Raw genomic sequence first — 19,029 nt, 5'->3', positions numbered from 1 at the left:
CTGGGGTAGTCGAACTGCGGCCCTCCAGATGTCCATGGACTACAATTCCCAGGAACCCCTGCCAGCGAATGCTGGCAGGGGTTCCTGGGAATTGTAGTCCATGGACATCTGGAGGGCCGCAGTTTGATTACCCCTGCCCTAGAGAAACAGTGAAATAAAAACAGATGGAGAGGCAGAGATCAGTGCACGGCAGTGTCTAAATCGGTCACTCTGGGCCGCCGCAGCCAGAACCTCACCGCGCACCTTCCCTCCCCCTCCCCCCCGCAGTGAGGTGCTGGCTGCGGCGGCCCAGGGTGGCCGATTCGGACGCCGCCACACACAACCCTACTACCTACTCTTCCAGACTCTTAACCACTACACTCTTTGGTGTAGTGGTTAAGACCAGCATCCTCTAATCTGGAGAACCAGGTTTGATTCCCCACTCCTCCTCCACATGCAGCTAGCTGGGTGACCTTGGGCTAGTCAGTTCTCTCAGCCACACTGACTTCCTAGGATCCCTGTTATAGTGAAGGAAAAACAATTGTAAGCTGCTTTTGAGACACATGAGACCTGCTGGGTGATCTTGGGCCAATCACAGTTCCCTCAGAGCTCTCTCAGCCCCACCTACCTCACAGGGGTTTTGCTGTGAGAGGAGAAGAAAGATGTTTGTAAGCCACTATGAGACTCCTCATAGTGACAAGGTACAAAAACCATCACCTTCTTCCAACCGGGCTTCTTTTCCAAATGGTGCCCCAGGAGATGTACGTGGATAGTAACCCCCCCCCCCCACACACACACCTCAAACCAGTATGCTTGCTTATTTATTACTAATCTTAAAGTACTCCTATCTATTTTTCTGTTTAAAAAAACAGCAATATGCACAGTCACACAAGCACGAATGAAAAATGCACAACAATTAAACTAATTAGTAACGAACAAGCAATAATCATAAAACAGCCACTAAAAAAAACAGCAGGCAATACAAGACTAAAACAGTTGTCAATAAAATCTTAAGACCAGCAGTTTATTAGCATGACTTAAAAAAAAATGAAACAAATTAAAAGAACCGATGACAAATGGGAGAGGAGACAAAAGTCATTTAAATGATCTCTATATGAAGCATCTTAAAACTAGCCTCCGGAAGGCTGAAAGCAAGAATGTCAGGGCAACCTCCTGGGTCACTTCCACAGTCTTGGGGCTAAAATTGAAAAAGCCCTGAACTGTGTACTCACCGATACTGCATGCTCTCAGCACCGAAGCAACTGATATACCCCCAAACCCCTGGAAATCTAGCAAGTCCAACGTACATCTCACGTGTACAATGTGCTACATGAAAGAAACAACCTACAGTGAATGTTCCATGCGGAGGAAGAATGTCTTGGGAAGAGCATCCAGTCATGCCAGCTCTCCGCCACTGTCTGAAGCAGCACAGCCCAGTTCTATGAGGACTAAGCTGGAGAGACCAGCTCCAGAAAGTAGCCTCTCCAGAAGGTGCAATTATGGCATTTTTCACCAATGAAGTGCTTTATGGTAGAATGCTTCATGCCAGCATTCCTGAGTTGCCACAGTTCTGCAGCAACGCGAGTCAGAAGGCAAAACCCTGCTTTCAGCAAGTAGCTGCTGTTCATTTAAGGCAGTGGTTCTAATGCCGTGACCCTTTAGTACAGTTCCTCATGTTGTGGTGACCCCCAACCATAAAATTATGCAAGTCTTCTTTCACAGAAATTAAATTGAAACTGACCAATGGCGTGAAGATCCATTGTTCATGACTGTATATAAATTGGTTGTTTTTCAGAGGTTTCTCAATTCAGTTCTGCCTCTTGTTCCGCCATGCCGATCTCACTCTTTTTCGCTGCTCCAGACAGATGAATGCTCTATCTCGATCTACCCCACAAGGCTGTTGTGTGGATGGCGCCCTCCCCCCCCCCCCGGCCAAGCTGCTTGCCCTGCCGCGACCCCTGTGAAAGGGTCATTCAACCCCCACAGGGGTCCCAACCCCCAGGCTGAGAACCACTGATTTAAGGAAACCAGGGGAAACAAGCCCCTAAGCCAAGCAGAAATAAAATGTAAAGGAGTTCTGTGGCACCTGAAAATCGAGCAGGTATTTCCGTAGCATAGAATCCACCTAATTAAATGAATGAATGGTCTCCTCAGCTGGCAGACATGGATATGTACAAATGAGAAAAAGTTCTCTTAAACAGCAGGGTGAATGGGTGCATTGCACAGAGCTGGATAGCTGGGTTTGAGTCCTTGCAGCTCTTCCTGCTTCATGAGCATCTTTGAGTCTGAGGAGTTCAGGAGGGGTATAAATATTTGAAATAAGCCAATAAATAAAAAATCGGATGAAGGGGACCCTGGTCCACCAAAAGCCTCTGCCACAATAAATCCATCTGTCCTCCAGGAGCTCTGAGGCTCCCTTTAGTTTTGGCAGCCACAGACTTCTGTGGAGATACTTCTCCGGCACCTGCTGCAAGTTAAGAGTCTTGCAATCAGACTGCACCACTGTTCAATCTTGCCCTGGGTCTCCCCAATAGTTCTCAGGCTGTGTCTGCTGTACCACAATGAAAATGGCACTGATTTTACTAACAGGAAGGTCCTCTGCAAAAATACAAGCCACTTACGTTCTCTTTCGAAAATGTCCGTGTAAAGCACAGAAATCGGGTGACCTTGGATTTAAAGAGACCGTCCTTCCAGAGGTCAGCATCTAACCCATCGGCTGTTTGTGCAACCTGAAAGGGGAAAAAAAGCAGAAGGGATGGGGGTAGAGAAGAACAGGTGAGCCACACTGAAGCACATATATAGGCACTGAATCCCTAATTAATGGTGGCCTGAAGCTCTCCTGACACCTCATTAAGTCTCTCTTCTACTGTAGAACACCTATGGGAAAGGGAGGGACCTCAAATACAACAGGGTCAATTCTAAAAATACTGTCACTGGAGAACCAACTAATAAAAGAGATTCTAGTGCTCAGCACTGTCTACAAGAAGACATAACTTGGGTCACTGCTTATTAGCTAGGCATTTTGCTTTGATTTATTTATTTATTTTTTACAAGGGAAGGGGGGAAGACACAAGCCCTTCTCCTTTGCAGGCCCGGGATTGGGAAAATGGAGAAACCAGCGCTCACAAGGAAGAAACGATATCATTGTCCCCCAATGGTCCTATACTCCAAGACAGAACTATGGACGGGTCTACCCTTCACGAGTCTAAGGACAGAGAAATGCAGTGAATTGGCAGAAAGGGGGCAGACTGAGAAAGGGGGCAGACTGATGTGGAACTCTCTGACCGACAACAGGCTGAAGTAGGTTTGAGGGGCGGCCTGATCCCTTATTAAAAGATTCCGGGTCAGACTAGTTGGTCTGGCTTCGCCAAGAAGGGACTGTGCCTTGGCTGTTTTTGTAACAGCCCACTTGAGTTCTCAGGTCCCTTCGGCACTCCCACCTGGCCACCAGCAGAGTGGGCAGTTAGGGATGCCAGATCCAGGTTAAGAAATTCCTGGAGATTTGGGGATGGAGCCTGGGGAGGACAGTGGGGTCAGAGAAACGGTTCCTAGGTGTTTAGTCTTAGCAAAAGTTTGGAGGTATTGTATCTTCAATACAGAGATTTTCATCAACAAAGTCTGCTTCTTGGGCTGAACTCTGACAAGGAAAGGGAAATTGACTGTGGTCTTTACTACTGTGTACCGTACGTACTATCTGTTGCTGTATATACTAGCCTACTACTTAATTTCTGGATTGTTTAACTGTCAAGTTAATACTTATGCTTTGGTTTAGATTTCTGCATCCCCAATCCCATTACATCGTTTATTGGATGCAACATTCTGTATTGTCTTAGTACAATCTACTTTGAGTCTCAGTGAGAAAGGAAGATGATAGATATAATGTAAATAAAATAGGTAGTGAGTACCTTACATTGCTTTCTTACATTGCCATCTTAAGAGTTACGCCCTTTTACTACCATGGATTTAGAAGGGTGTAGCTCTGCTTTGGAAGGCACTGTTAGTCTTGAGACCCCTACCCAACACAGGATAATAATTCTGGCCTACCTTAAAGGACTACATATGGGATAATGATCCCAATCTATTTTAAAGGGCTTTTAGCATTTGCACAGCCTCTTCAGTGATGGGTTTTATTATGACTAAAGTATTGTCTGGTCAGCCAAAATTGTCTTTTGTGAGATAAGAGTACAACAGCCATGGAAAACAGATGACACCACCCTTTGGCAAGAGACTTCAAAGCCATTGACATTCAAGTTAAGTCCCCTCAAATCCATTTGAGCTATATCACCTTTATAAGGAACTCCGTGTCTAGACAATGGAGCTATTTTTAGCCTTTGTCAGTTTGTATTTTTAAAAATAAAATCTTGCAAAAGGAACAATCAATGCAAGGGCCTAGAAGCAAACCAGAATTTAATTTCCAGCATAAGTTCTTGAAGTATTCTACAGAAAGGAACCTTAAAATTAAAATACATACAACAAAAAACCAATTTTACACAAATAGATTCTTCACCTAAAAGTAAAAGATGTCTTTTCAGATTGTGTTCTTCAGAGCTGAGGAAATTCAAGAAGGGTGGTAGATGTATTTGTTTAAATATTTTGTCTTTCCTAGTTAGCGCACAGAAGTTGACAAATTAGGGAACAAGACCAAGACTGAGGTCAAAACATGCAATCACCAAAAGCTCCAAATGAAGCAGTAGAAAACACATATGCATGTGCACACACACACACACAATTAAATTTTTCATAGTACAAATAACTCAGCCCAATTTGAGCGCATGCCCTTGCTGGAAGACTTGTACGCCTTATGAAGGTGGGGCGTGATGTTTAAAGTTTTGATCTGGGACTCGACAGACCACAGCTCTAATCCCCACTGAGTCCCTGGAACAGACTCTCTTAGGGAGAACGTTGTCCATGCTCCAAGGAAGAAAGGTGGGAGGAAAAAGGAAAGAATATCCTTAAGTGCTGCTGCTGCTGCTGCTGCTACAATAGCCTTTTGGAAGTCCATTCCACAACACTGATGCTACCATGTATGCAGCTCAGGAATGGGGACAGGTGGAACACCCCCCCACAAAGAGTGGGACTGGCAAAGAAGGACCATTGCAAAGGGCGCAAAAGCACCAGGGTTCCCAAAGGGGTCACAATAACTCTGCTACGCCAGATTTATACAAACTTTCCTATGTTCAAACCACTTCATACACATTTTCATGCTATAATGAAGATCGGACCCCCCCTCTGAACCATCTGAACCATCTGAGGCGGCTCATGACATTCCCCCATGTCTACCCTGGAGAGAGTGGGGGGCGCTCTTTAATTGGTTTCCACTGCGGTACATCTTGGACTTGTAGATTATGTGATTTTAGACATTTTTAGGGATTATTGGGGTTTTATGTAGCTATATTCTGTAACCCGCCACGAGCCTTCGGGGAGTGGCAGGATAGAAATTCAACAAATAAATAAATAAATAAACAAACAAACAAACAAACAAACAAACCTTTATAACAGCCCATAAAGTAGGTTTATATTATTATTATTTAAATCACAACTAAAATAGATGCAAAAGAGGTCTCCTTCCAGCTTAAGGAAGTTATGCACTCTTCCTGTGAAGATTTGGGGGGGGGGGGAGCCACCCTTTATACGTTTTTCTCCATTGACAGTTTTTGACATAATTCTGTTATTCACCTTATTTGTAAATAGAAGTCGAAGGTATCCTTGCAAGCCATGCTAAGCATAATTACAACAATCATAGCAGAACCCTTTAAAGCAGTGAAAGCCAATCCTTCCTACTCAGCAACCACAACTCCACAAGTTAACTCTAGAGACATGTAGTCACTGTAGCACTGTAAACACAGAAGGAGACGGGGCCATAAGAACAGTTCCAGTCAAGGCCTGCATTCCAACAGGAGCAAAAAAAAAGCCTTACAAGTGCCTCATTTTTTTCCGAAGCTCTTGTGAAGGTTAAATGTTGCTGCAAAAGCAAAGAAGCAAAAGGCATGTGTGCTCGTTTTTTAATGCACATAAAGTGTACAAAATGTCTGTCCCCCTGACTAGCAGAGTCATTTCAAGACAGACTGGGGGGAAAGTGTGAAAGGACCTTTGGCTTTTGCAAGCCTAGGAATGTTCCGACAAGAGTTACATAGGCGATAACAAATATGAGAGTCAACCTGATTCATTTCATTTGCAAACGCTTATTTTAATGTTTAAAAGAAGCTGCTTGGGTCTGCCAACACTTGCAGGCTCTAGGGGAAAAAAAACAAATATTCCAAGTGGCTAATGGACGCTGTGTGTGTATGCATGTCTCCTGCAAGCCACTTTTATCGCAATGGGAGGTAACGTGGGCAGACTTCTGGCAGACCACACAAAACCAACTGGCCTCTGGCTTGGTGGACTGCAGTCACATCCTGCTATGAGTTCCTACATTCCAAAGCAAGAATCAATAACATCTGAGAAAGAGTCAGAAAGTATCTTAGCATCCTGGCCCAGTGTTGTGATATTCATGGTCCATAATCCCGTTTTGCTCTTTTGGGTCCCGCTGACGAAATGAGCTACTTTCCCCCTAATTCAGAGGATTTTTGTCTCGCCGTGCTATTATAAATAACACCTAAAGCAGCTTACAGCAGATCAGAATGAATTAGAAAGAATAAGCACAGTAAAAACAACAGCCTGCAGAAAGCTAAAACACAGACAAAACAGCAGTAGACATTGAACTTGAAAATCACTTAAAAAGCAGTTAGTGATAAGGCAATCCACTGTTCTGCATGTCGCTGGATTTGGAACAAATACACTGTTAATGAAGTTGTTCAAGGGATTCCAGGTCTTGGCACTTTGTCTGAATAATCCTCTTTTGCATTACTTAAGTTTTCTCAGTAATGTGTAAAGATAAAAACATACAGATACCCCCAGTACATATTCTTCAAAGTCTTAAAATGCATCAATGCACCAGAAGGATTCTTACAGAAAAAGTAACTATGAAATCAGTCCTACCTGGACTTAATTATTCCCGTTCCACTCCACCCCCTCCCAAAAAAAGGGGGGAAGGAAAATAACTTAAAAATGCAACAAGTAAATAGAATTTTAATAGGAGGAGAGGAATACATAGAGATTTAAAAAATTGTACTACTTCAGGACAAAAATCAGGGTCTGTGTATATGTACGTATATATAGATCTATGTCTTGCTTTACAAAAAATGCACTCTATCAGTTTTTTATACTGCGTTCCCATGCAGCTTATCAATAAATCATTAGACCAAGGGTAGCCAAACTGCGGCCCTCCAGATGTCCATGGACTACAATTCCCATGAGCCCCTGCCAGCATTTGCTGGCAGGGGCTCATGGGAATTGTAGTCCATGGACATCTGGAGGGCCGCAGTTTGGCTACCCCTGCATTAGACTGTCAAGAAAATGGAGTTTAATGTTGCCCCCCGCCACAAATGCTATGCCTCTACATGCAAAGAGTTACTGCAGTGTGGTAAGTAGAATGCCAGAGTAGTTAGTTCTAGGTTCAAATCCTACCCTTGCCAAGATGCGCACTTTGGCTGTGAGAGAGTGACTGTCACAACCTACCTCACAGGGTTGCTGTGAAGGCAGCAGGATTAGAGCCTCTCAAAGGAAAAGCAGAATAAAAGTATGAATGCTAGGTTTCTGTTTTGATGGAGGAACATACAAAACAAATTAGGCCTACAATGCCAAAAGTCCATCCCCTCCCACTGATTGACTCTATTTAATATTAATCCAGGAGTTATCCAACGCAAAAGATGTTCCCCATCTGACTGAGAAAAACAAAAGCCTTTTTGGAAGGTCTGAGGAATAAAATTGCAAAGCCATGCAATAAAGAAAGAAGTTGGTTCTTCAAACACCCGGTTCTCTCTTTAGTTCCTTCTGTTACAGAATAAGTCTGATTTGATTACTCAAATGAGATTGTACAGAGGGGCTTCAGAAATTCACAGAACCACCTGCTGTCTTTTTGGAATGGGACATAAGCACTTCAGAGTGTTCCACGCAAAGGCAAACAAAGATTTAGAAGGGCGGGGGGGGGGGGAGTAGTTCTTGCCAGCACCACCACAAGGGTAGGCCTCTTCAAGCACCTCACCAATGGCTGATTTGAAGCAGCTCTGACGTGCCAGACAGAAGTCATATTCTCTGGGCCAAAGCGTCTAGTGCACAGATGTTTCTGTGACCTCCCCCCCTCCATTTTGTATTAACAAAAACTGGAGCTTCATTCAAAGTCAGTTTTCCTTTCACCATCATCTTGACCCCTCCAGGTTGCTCTTCTCCCCACAGAGGCCAAAAATATGCAGGTGTTTGGACTAGCTAACATGGCCATGAGGGGGAAAAAAAGCACTTGCAGGCTACCTGTGGGAACAGCACCTGCTAGGGGCACAACGGATAAGCACCCCATCCCCACCAGTCATTTTTTTTCACTCTCGGTTATTTTTATTGAGAGAGAATGCAAGTTACACAGAACTCCATCTCAGTTTGGCCCTTTCTGAGGTACTCAACCTGTTTCTGAACTATTCAGACTACATCTTCTGCTATATAAAACAAAAACCCCTGCATGCAGAAATCTAGAGCGTAAGGGAGAAGCCTGCTGTATTGCCACCCACCTACAGGATTCTGCATTAATTCTGCATTAATAGCCCCTTGTACGAGCCTTCAGGGAAGGGCGGAATATAAATGTAATTATAAATAAGTAATTATACATAACTATTATATTTGCATTGCATCTGATACTGAAGGCCTGCATAACCTCCTTTGGATGACTAATCTAAAGCTAGACATAAGGGATACTGGAAGCTGGTGCCAGTATGCTGCAGCGGGCACAACGTCAAACTAGGATCTGAGTTCAGATCTACATTCTGCCTTATAGTGTGCTGAATGATATTAATTATTTATTATCAAATTTCTACACCGCTGTTCCCTGGGGCAGCTTACAACATGTCAGTACATCCAAGTTAAAATGTTTGAATTATTAAAATTAATTTATATTAAAACCAATTTATATTAAAACCCAGGAGCTCCCGCCCCCACCCCAGGGGGAGGGGGGAGGAATAAACTGCTGTGTTGAAATTGACTCTACAGCATCCGGATGTTATTCCCGGTGTAGGGAGGTCAGTGATGGTTTGTGATCTGTGGGCTTCCACCATGGACCTGGTGGAACAGCAGTGTCTGTCCCGCAGGCCCCTGATCCGACTTGGAAGAGTGTTCCGCCAGGCTGGAGTCTGGGCAGAATAAGCCCTGGCCAGTTCCACTTCTCTGGGGCCAGAGATCATGAGCAGATTTTGTGTGCTCAAGCATAAACTCCTCTGAGGAGCATCAGGGAGGGGTCGGTGCCACAGGTACAGCGGTCACAGACTGTTACGAACCTTACAGCTGGATACCAACCCCTAAAAATAGATCTTAAGTCAGTCATCATCTCTTAGGCTAACCTAGCCTTTCTCAACTTTTTAACCCTTGAGAACCCCCCTGGAAACATTATTTGGGCTTTGAGAAACCTAAGAAGTGGTATGATAATGCAGCATATGGTTGAGAAGTATAGCTGTGGACACGCTCACCAGAGGCCCGGCCTTCATTAGCCATTTGGGGTGGGCGGGTCAACATGACCATATATGGTCACATCACCCAATAAATGTTTAACAGATACTGGGCCCCCCTCAGACGCCCTTCCATGACTGAACAAATTTGATCTCCCCAGTGTTGTTGTTATTTATGTTGTGCTATAAATTGTTACTTGGTTGTGATGATGTTGTAGTGAAGCTGTATGCTATAGATTAAATTATTATAATGTTCCATGTAACATTTCATAATGTTCCATGTAAACTGCCCAGAGCTGTAAAGAATGGGTGGTATAAAAATCCAAATAAATAAATAAATAAATAAATAAATAAATAAATAAATAAATAAATAAATAAATAAATACATAAATACATAAATACATAAATACATAAATACATAAATACATAAATACATAAATACATAAATGAACGAACGAACGAACGAATGAATAGCATGTGTGTGTGTGTTTGTGTGTGTGTGTGTGTATCACACACAGGTTAATTAACTACCTATTCGGGAAACCCTTCCAGGACCATCAAGAAACCCCAGGGTTTCACGAAAGCCTGGCTGAGAAAGACTGGTCTAACCTCTCTCACCAGATAGATTCAGGGGGATAGCTCTTTTGATCTGAGGCAACAGAACAAAGGCTGAGTCCAGGGGCAACTTTCAGACCTACAAAGTTTAATTCTAGGCATACCTTCAGATCTGAAGAAGTGTGCATGCTCCTGAAAGCTTATATCCAGGTGACACTGGGCTCAAACTTTGTTCTACCTCACCAAGTTGTTGAAAGGACAAAAGTGGGGCAGAAAAGAATAACGAGAGCTTCTACAAGGAAGAACAATTAAAAAAAACAATTTAAAACGAAATACACAGAGACATATAAAGTCACATTATATAAAGCCAAGCCACTAATCCATCTGGCCCAGTGATTTCTACGCCAACTCATGGAGTCTCTTCATCATCTCAGGTGGATAAAAGCCTTTCCTGATACCTACCTGAAAGCCTCTTAACTGGGAACTGAACTGATACTGGGAACTGAACCTCCATGAAAATCACACCCTCTGTCCCTGAACCTCCTCTCCATCAAAGGGACACAGGATCAAAGAGACCTCTGCTGCAGAGAACTCTTTCTAGGTCTTCTTGCAAAAGCTATTAGTTTAGTAAAGGTGTGGTGAAGCTGCAGCTTGAGAAATCAGGGTATTTCCTGGAAAACCACCATCCTTTGAAGTTGCTACTGGTAATTAGGAACTCTTATAAAAGATGCTCTCGACTTCTGCACTATTGTTTATTTAGGCTTGATGGGATCTGTTACCAAAAGATGGGGAGGCAGCAGAGAGTGGAGAAGGCTGAGAGAAAATGTCACCTACCCTGAGGAACTGACACCTCATTGAAATCATGCAAACACTGTGAATGGTCAGAGGGCCTCCAGAGGGCCAAAGCAGTGCAGGAAGGGGGATGCTTTCCACCCTGCAGCTGTGCAAACCCCTTCCTTAGCATTTTCAAAGCGTTTTAAAATATGCAAAACTTCAAGCAGCTGTCCTCCTTGCAAACTACTGGGATTGTTAACCAAAACCAAAGCCACTGACTTTTCAGCTGCAGTTCACATGGGAACTCCTATATTTAACTCTGATGGATCAGATCATGACTTTTAAAGAGAGGTGATTTAAAAAGAAGGAAAATAGGAGCATCAGCAGCTTCCAGATAGATTTAGATTCTGTTTTCCATCTCTCGGATTAGGGACCAACTAAACTGAGCAAATGATGGTTTGAAAAGGGTCTAAAGCAGTGGTCCCCAATCTTTTTATCACCGGGGACCGGTCAGCGCTTGACAATTTTACTGAGGCCTGGGGGGGGGGGGAGTCTTTTGCTGAGGGACATCACTGCTGCCTGAGCCCCTACTCCACCTGCTTTTCCACTGGTGCCCCTGACTTCCCACCACCCACTGGGGGGCGCTGCCAGCAGTAGCTGCGCAGTGCCACGCTGAGGGGGAGCCCCAGACATGGCGGATGCCAGAGAGCACCAAAGATGAGCCAGTGGCAGAGTGGCAGGGCAGCCCCCAAGGCAGCAGCTGGGGAGGAGGATGAGGAGGAGCTGCGGCCCAGTACCAACTGATCTATGGACCGGGACCGGGGGTTGGGGACCACTGGTCTAAAGCATCTAACATCTTTCACGGAATCTGGGCAGAGTCAGGCTCCTGCTCACTCAGGTGACCTATAAATGCCTCCAGGGTTCATTCCCATGGGATCTCATTACCACAATCTTATACTTCTTGTAGCATATAAGAGAGTATCCCTGGCTGCCAAATGCAAGACAGAAGGTTGGATGTGCACTGCCCCACCCTTTGCCAGGAGCTAGAAAGGCACTATCTAGCCTCTGAATCAAAACTAGGCAAAGGCCCATCCTACATGACAGGGGAAGGAGAGGGGAATCTGAGACGCGCAAGAGGAACAGCAGCTCCCTTCATAGCTCCCATATCCAAGGTTGCATGCCACTGTGCAGCATGTCTTGGGTTAGTCAAATGCACAGAGAGTGCAGAACTTTCAGCTGCTATTAGCTGCAACTGTTCCATGAGGCCCCAATTTTCATAAACCTCATTCTTCCAAGTACCAGAAGCTGATATCCATAATGGTAACTGTTTGCATTGTTTCAATGAGGTGTCAGATATTTATTTATTTATTTTTATTGAATTTGTTTTTTTTTTAATTTTAGATTTCTATACCACCCATAACCATTTAGCAAGGGAACCTCCTAACAGGCATGTGTCAATTTCCAAAAGAATAACAAACCAGTCCTGGTGAATTACCCTTGTTTGTAAACTTCAGTCAGTGTACACTGTGACGATCAATGGATAAAGAGATACAATGAAATACAATGGCAAATACTCTGTGTTCTCTCTGCCTCCAGAACATGCAGTGGCAACTGGGTGTGCATTTGTATTTGTGTGTGTGTGTGTGTGTGTGTGTGTGTGTGGGAAGGGAGGGGAAGGGCAGGAAACCAGCACAAGGGGGAGTTTTCACATTGCCTCTTGACCTAAGCTTCAAGTGCCTTCATACTTAAAGCCAAGCACTAGGGCAGATGCCTCCTTCTCTGCTTTGCTTCCAGCACTGTTATGCCTTACTTGCAAGTTTTGCCAGAAGCAGCGGTTTGAACACTGCTGGCATCAGAGTCCTGGATTCAGCGAACCTCTGGCCTGATCCAATCGGGAGGAGGCAAAGCAAAGAGGGCAAAGGCAAATAAGGACATGAGCAGAGGGTGGCACCAGCACTGTCCTGGGGCTCAGTGGAAACACCCCTGGAAACTCCTTTCCAAACTGTTGCAGTTTGCGATATTATCTCAAACGAGCAAATTAAGCCAAGATCACTCAACCGGAATTGACTTGCAAATCCAAGGCATGGCAGCGCGCCATAAAACTCGCTTGACGAGGCAGTGGAGAACGGAGACAGACGCACACAAAGTTCTGCAGCAGATAGACTGATGGGAGGATATCCCCATTCCCTTTTTCATTGGGCCCTAGATGCATTTTGCCCTGGTACCTGCAAAAGAATGCTGGACTCTTCAGCCCCCAAAAGCAGAATCCTATGCCAAGAACCAGGGCCCAATTGTGTGGAGAGGAGCAGAACAGATATATTTTAACGGCGGTCTGGTGCATAAGTCTATTGCCATGCTACGCTGTATCCAAAACCCTGTTCACATGGTACAGTGAACACACATAAAACTTGCATTTATATGTGTATACCTTTTTGAAAAAAAGCCAATGCACATTCACTTTACAATAATTATACACACACACACATATATATATGATGTTTCAAGGATCCATCTGTACATGTGTTGAATGTAATATGAGAATTATTCAATGTCCATATAAAGAAAAATCAAATATACATTGTACATGGATTGTCCACATGCCCCTGATAACTTATGAACAAGGCTTCTGACATTCCAGAAACACACAGAATTTTTATGAGAGAGGAATCAAGGTGATTATTTATTTATTTTATTCATTTATACTGCACTGTTCTCCTTAATGGGGACCTAAAGAAGCTCATATCGTACTCACCATTTTCATTTTATCTTTACAACAACCCTGTATGGTAGGGCTTGCGTGAGACAGTGTGACTGCCTCAGGATCACCCAACAACTTCCACAGTACAAGTGAGGATTTGAACTTGAGTCTTCAAAATACTAGTCTGCCATGCTACATTATACTGGCTCTATATCATAGAACTGGAGAAGCACCATGTTCAAATCTGTATCAGAATATGATATCAGACTTCACCCAGACCAGTTACAGTATAAAATGCAGAAAAGGGGTCCAACCCAATAGCTTGATTTTGTGGCATGAGTTTTGTATTCACAGCTGAACTATACCACTTTCATGTCAAAACATCTGGATCACATTCACTATACCGAACTAAGTGGGCGATTGATGGAAAACCAGCACTGACTTATATAAGCATTTCCGACAGGAGGAATCTACAGCTGGGTGACTCATTCATTCATTCATTCATTCATTCATTCATTCATTCATTCATTCTTGGCCTGGTAATATTCTATCCCTCCTCAGTGACATCCCTTACAAGGGCTGACACATTGTTTCTCTAGGCAACCTTGCAACACACTCTTGGCTGCAATCCGATCTCATCTATACAACCTCATTGGTCATGAAAGAAAAAAATTCCTATTTTATTTCTGAAATAAAACCAATCACAACAATAACAGATCACAAAACAATCTTTCGCCTGGGTATCCCCACCTTGGGTTGCTGGTTAAATGTTCATCTTAATGTTCCTTCTTTTCTTTCACACATCTATATATCAGAAGGTAGCTATTAACAATTTTTTTTCCTGGCCCCAAATATTTTTCCTCTATTGCATCATCTCAATCCTTTACTTTCTTCTTGTATGCTTGTTAATTTAAAATGTGTGAAAATTTGTTAGGGACTTTATTTTGTTTTTCGATTTAAAAAATCCTTTTTTCCTTTATTTTAAAAGTTTGCCTCTACCTATGTCTTTTGGTTAGGATGCTTCTCCCCATATACACAAGTTGAGATCTCGCTTGTTACCCCTCTCACTTAGTACAGCTCCTAGAATCGCTAATTCTCCCCATCGTATATTCAAGAGACAACTATATTTGGTAACACCCTGGGGTTGCTGTAAAATGAATTTAATCCTCTCCATTCAAACCCATGTTTGTCTTGCTGGGAACTTAAGATTAACTGGTCAATAAAGCTACAGGACTCTTGACCCACTGAAGCCTATCCCCCCCTCCAAAAAAACAAAAACAAAACACTGCTGCTTAGCTCCCACTTTGGACTCCAAGTCTTCCAAAGCCAGCCTGTATGCCATGAGAACTGTTTTGGCCTGTTTTAACAAAAGCAGAAATCCTTGAGTTCTTAAATAAATTCTACACTCAGAAGTCATGGTCCAAAGCCATGAGTCTGACAAGTATGAGAGCTTACATCTCAATGTAAAATTAGGGGAATGTATTTTTAGCTATCCAATACTCGAGAGCTCTTCATAGCTGATTTTGATTGCAATCTGCAAGTTTGTTTTTATTCCTTGCTATGATGTTTATTTATGATTTTATTTTCTTTGGAAGCTGCCTGAAGCCTCTTGGGGTCAGCAGGAGATAAATTTAATAAACCAGACAGAACAATACCCATTTGGAGGAAGAGACTTGTTTAAGGCAGAGGCACGTCACATTTTTCTACTTTCGATGCAAAAACCACACACAGGCTGTTGCAGGCAAGTCTCACAAACAGGTATGAGCACATTATCCGTGAATGCCTAGGGGACTGCATGCACAACCTAATCTGCAATTAAGCCACTATTTAATAAACTACACCAGAGTTTCATACCTCTGGTGTTGAAAGAGGTATGCTTTTTACATAGCACATTCAAGGGCTTAAAGCACTTCTCACAATTTCCAGAACTTACAATAGGCAACTTAGTAATATTTACGTATCACTGCATTGCAGCTGGGGGCACGGGAGATTGAGAGAGAGGGAGAGCGACTTCCCCAAGGCCACCAATTGAGTTCTAGGCAGAGGTAAAATTCAAACTGGAGGCTACCTGATTATCAGGAGTGTCTACCAGCCATTGTATCCATTTAGGAGACAAAGAAGCACAAAAGTGTTTGCAGACAGGTAGCAATTATGATGGCACTAGGAGATAACTGATCATGAGAATGCATTTCTGAGTGGCGAGAGAAACAGGCAGGCCAAGTTGTGGGTACTTTATAATATTTGTATAAAAGATTCTGCACTAAATAGAGTTCACATTATCAGCCAAGGAAAGCTGAACTCTGACAACACACGTTTAACGGGAATGTACATAAATGCCGAGACAGCTCCCAACTCCCTTATACTTACTACATCGTAGCCTGTAGGCGCCCGGTTCCGAGAAGCAACGACCCCAACTCCGGTGATTGGGTCCATCTGCACCTCCGGCAAAGCATCGGCAAGATCTCTAACCTCAGGCATCGTGGACTGATCCTGCAACAGCAAAAAGGATTTAGTGGAATGACAAGGTCACCAGGCTAAAAGCCAGCGGACGTTATCATCGCATAGGAAAAATGCTACCAAAACAAATACTCCATCTGGGCAGGGTGTACCCAACCAAAGGAGCACAATAGGCTTGCATTTAGAACAAGGGTTATACTCTTCAGAACATTTAACTGGGGAGGATTTCCCTGCAACAACTGCAAAGGAGCAAATGGAAATCGGAAGCCAGGCCAGTGCATGGACTCATATCCACTCTTCAGAAATGTCAGGGTTTGTTTTAAAAAAAATCATAGCAAATTTCTAGACTTCAAGGTAGTCAAAGGAGCTGTGACTTGGGCTGAAATTCCAGAGCTTTTCACCACTCTTGTTCCACTGCACAGCTAGGGGATCAGCAGCTTAAACTGGACACAGTTATGAAAAATACGTTCAAGTTCACAGAATTTATTCTGACTGCTGAATCTGGAACAACACTTAAACTTTTGAAGCTGGGGTCAGCAAGTTCTTCTTCTTCTTTTTTTTGCATGATACCCGCCTTACCAAGAGCTACACCCTGACTCAACGGACAGTCTGCAGACTTCAGAAGAATAGACAATTTGATTGCAGAAAGTACAAAAACTTAACCTGTCACAGATTTCATCTATGTGACTCCCTTCCTTTCTACAAGAATTTTGGCCAGACATAAATCAGTGATTCAGGAGTTACAATCACATGTATGTGGGTTAATTGCAGTTAGTAAACTACATGGTATCGCACAGGCACACACAAACACACACACACAGTTCCCAGTTGGGATGATGGTATATGATGTGGGGTGGAAAATTTTCTGATGCTGCATTTTCCCATGGAAACATTTTTTCCACCCTACGTATACTATCTGCTTATCTTTAGTTGTCAGAGCAGGCCATCTAATCTAAATGTAGAATATAATGAATGGTCAAGCCCCAATAGTTATACAAGCTCCAAGCCTGTACATAGAGTATTCCCCTCCTTTTGCTAACATTATTTAAATTCTACTCACATGATTTGAATATTTTAATTCTTCAAATAAATTTGAATGGATTCAAACTTTCCTGAAAAATCCACCTCATTGAAGATGGTGCAGGGGGAAGGCCAGTGCCACAGTCCTGATCTGAACTGGGCTCTGCAGTGCATGGGCAACCCCAGTCCCTTGCGGGTGACCTGACTCGGGGCTAAATATTTTACGTGCTCGGCCGTCTACAGTTTAATACGGTTTTAAAATCCTGAGTAGGAAGACTGGCTTGATCTACTTGCCTAAGTTAATATGTAATGAATAATCTAAATTAATTTCTATCTGGGATTCTCTGCATGGGAATCAAGGAGCACAGCAGGCAATCACCTTCAGCCACAAGTTAGGCACATGCAAAAGGAACAGAGCTGTCAAATATCTGTCAAAAATATTAGGCAATGTTTACTGCTTTATAAGTATTAAACTATTTTTTTCATTATTTTCTAATTTTGTAATCTAGTTTAATTTCATTGGATGTGTGTGTTGTTATACATTATTGTAAGTGTTATACTGTCAGTTTTGCATTCTCTAATTTTGCAATTCAGGCTTAATGCATTGTATGTATGCATTAGAAGAAGAAGAGTTGGTTCTTATATGCCGCTTTTCTCTACCCGAAGGAGGATCAAATCGGCTTACAGTCGCCTTCCCATTCCTCTCCCCACAACAGACACCCTGTGAGGTGGGTGAGGCTGAGAGAGAACTGATATCACTGCTCAGTCAGAACAGTGCCGTGGCAAGCCCAAGGTCACCCAGCTGGCTGCATGTGGGAAAGTGCAGAATCGAACCCGGCATGCCAGATTAAATCCGTACTCCTAACCACTACACGAAAAGCATTTTTCTGTAACATTCCATTTCATGTGGCGGGAAAGAAGAAAACTGTTTTTGAACACGTAGTCCATCTCACTCCAAGTCCTAGTAGTCAAGTCAAACTTTATTGCACTAGGCCATCGCAAGATGAGATAACAATAAAATTGTTCAAAACAAACACAGATCTGACAGGGTTATCGCTTAACCAGAATAAAAATTACACTTAACCCATACATTCTGCTCATTAGCCCACAGTACTAGCCAAAGGCCAGCTCGAAACTTTCTTGCGGCCAAAGCCAAGGCAGCCCTTTGTGTCACAAATGGGTCTGTATCAGAAAGCAAAGACCTTACTTTATCATGAGCTGAAGTCCTAGTAACATTACAGCAAAGCCAAGAAATGTGGGATATGAGTACTTTATGCCAGGGGTAGGTTTGCTGACAGGAGCTCATGGGAATTGTAGTCCATGAACATCTGGAGGACCACAGGTTGACTACCCCTGCTTTATGCTATTCGTACAGAGAATCAATAAGCTAAACCCACAATCTCTGAAACACATGCTCAATGGAATGGGATGATTTCTATATGGCTTTTTACCCTCCCTTGAGGAGCTTCTTTTTGGCGAGTGACAGTCTTTGGAGCAAAATGCCCCTCCAGAAACCAGGCAGAGCTTCTCTGGTCTAAGTAGCACCATACATACACACACATTTCTGAAAGACAGCCCATTCACTTTCCACTCACATCACACCCCCTTCAGCATCAAGGACTCCAAAACCAGATACCTCTCCAATTATAGCAGGGACTGGGCCTAGCTCTCAGTGAGGCAGTCTGCTGTGACCAGATTCTGCCATATCAGGTTGCCATGGTCTGCATTTAGCTTAAGTGCTTGTAAGGGCAGGAAGGCAGAAAATACATTTTGCAAAATAAATAAAAATATGGATATCATTTTAGACTGCTATTTGATGCTCCTGGATGGTGTTTTTTTTTTTTACTGTTAACCATGCCTTATGCTGTTGTTTTTATAATTCTATTCTATCGTTTTTGCTTTATGAGCCATCATCTATATGTTCTAAATGACTAAACAAAACTGTTCTCCCCAATACACTGGATTTTTGTGTGGAGAGGAGAGGGAGATTCCAGCTTCAGTCAAAAGTCAATCAAGTCAACA

At 43.2% G+C, this 19,029-nt stretch overlaps 1 protein-coding gene across 4 annotated transcripts in view; it reads right to left on the bottom strand.

The window, feature by feature from the left end:
* MVB12B (multivesicular body subunit 12B) overlaps positions 1–19,029 on the bottom strand; it is a 106,152-nt gene that overhangs the window by 74,506 nt on the left and 12,617 nt on the right. For all 4 annotated transcript variants that reach the window (XM_077304915.1, XM_077304913.1, XM_077304912.1 and 1 more), the window contains exons 2-3: positions 15,898–16,020; positions 2,601–2,708 (exon numbers count right to left, since the gene is read on the bottom strand). In XM_077304915.1, the coding sequence (XP_077161030.1) occupies positions 2,601–2,708; positions 15,898–16,008 (219 nt within the window). In that variant the 5' untranslated portion in view covers positions 16,009–16,020. The remainder of the gene's footprint in view (positions 1–2,600; positions 2,709–15,897; positions 16,021–19,029) is intronic.

Source organism: Paroedura picta, chromosome 12, assembly GCF_049243985.1.
Source record: "Paroedura picta isolate Pp20150507F chromosome 12, Ppicta_v3.0, whole genome shotgun sequence".
NCBI lineage: Eukaryota > Metazoa > Chordata > Lepidosauria > Squamata > Gekkonidae > Paroedura > Paroedura picta.
This window is presented reverse-complemented; position numbering and strand designations above follow the sequence as displayed.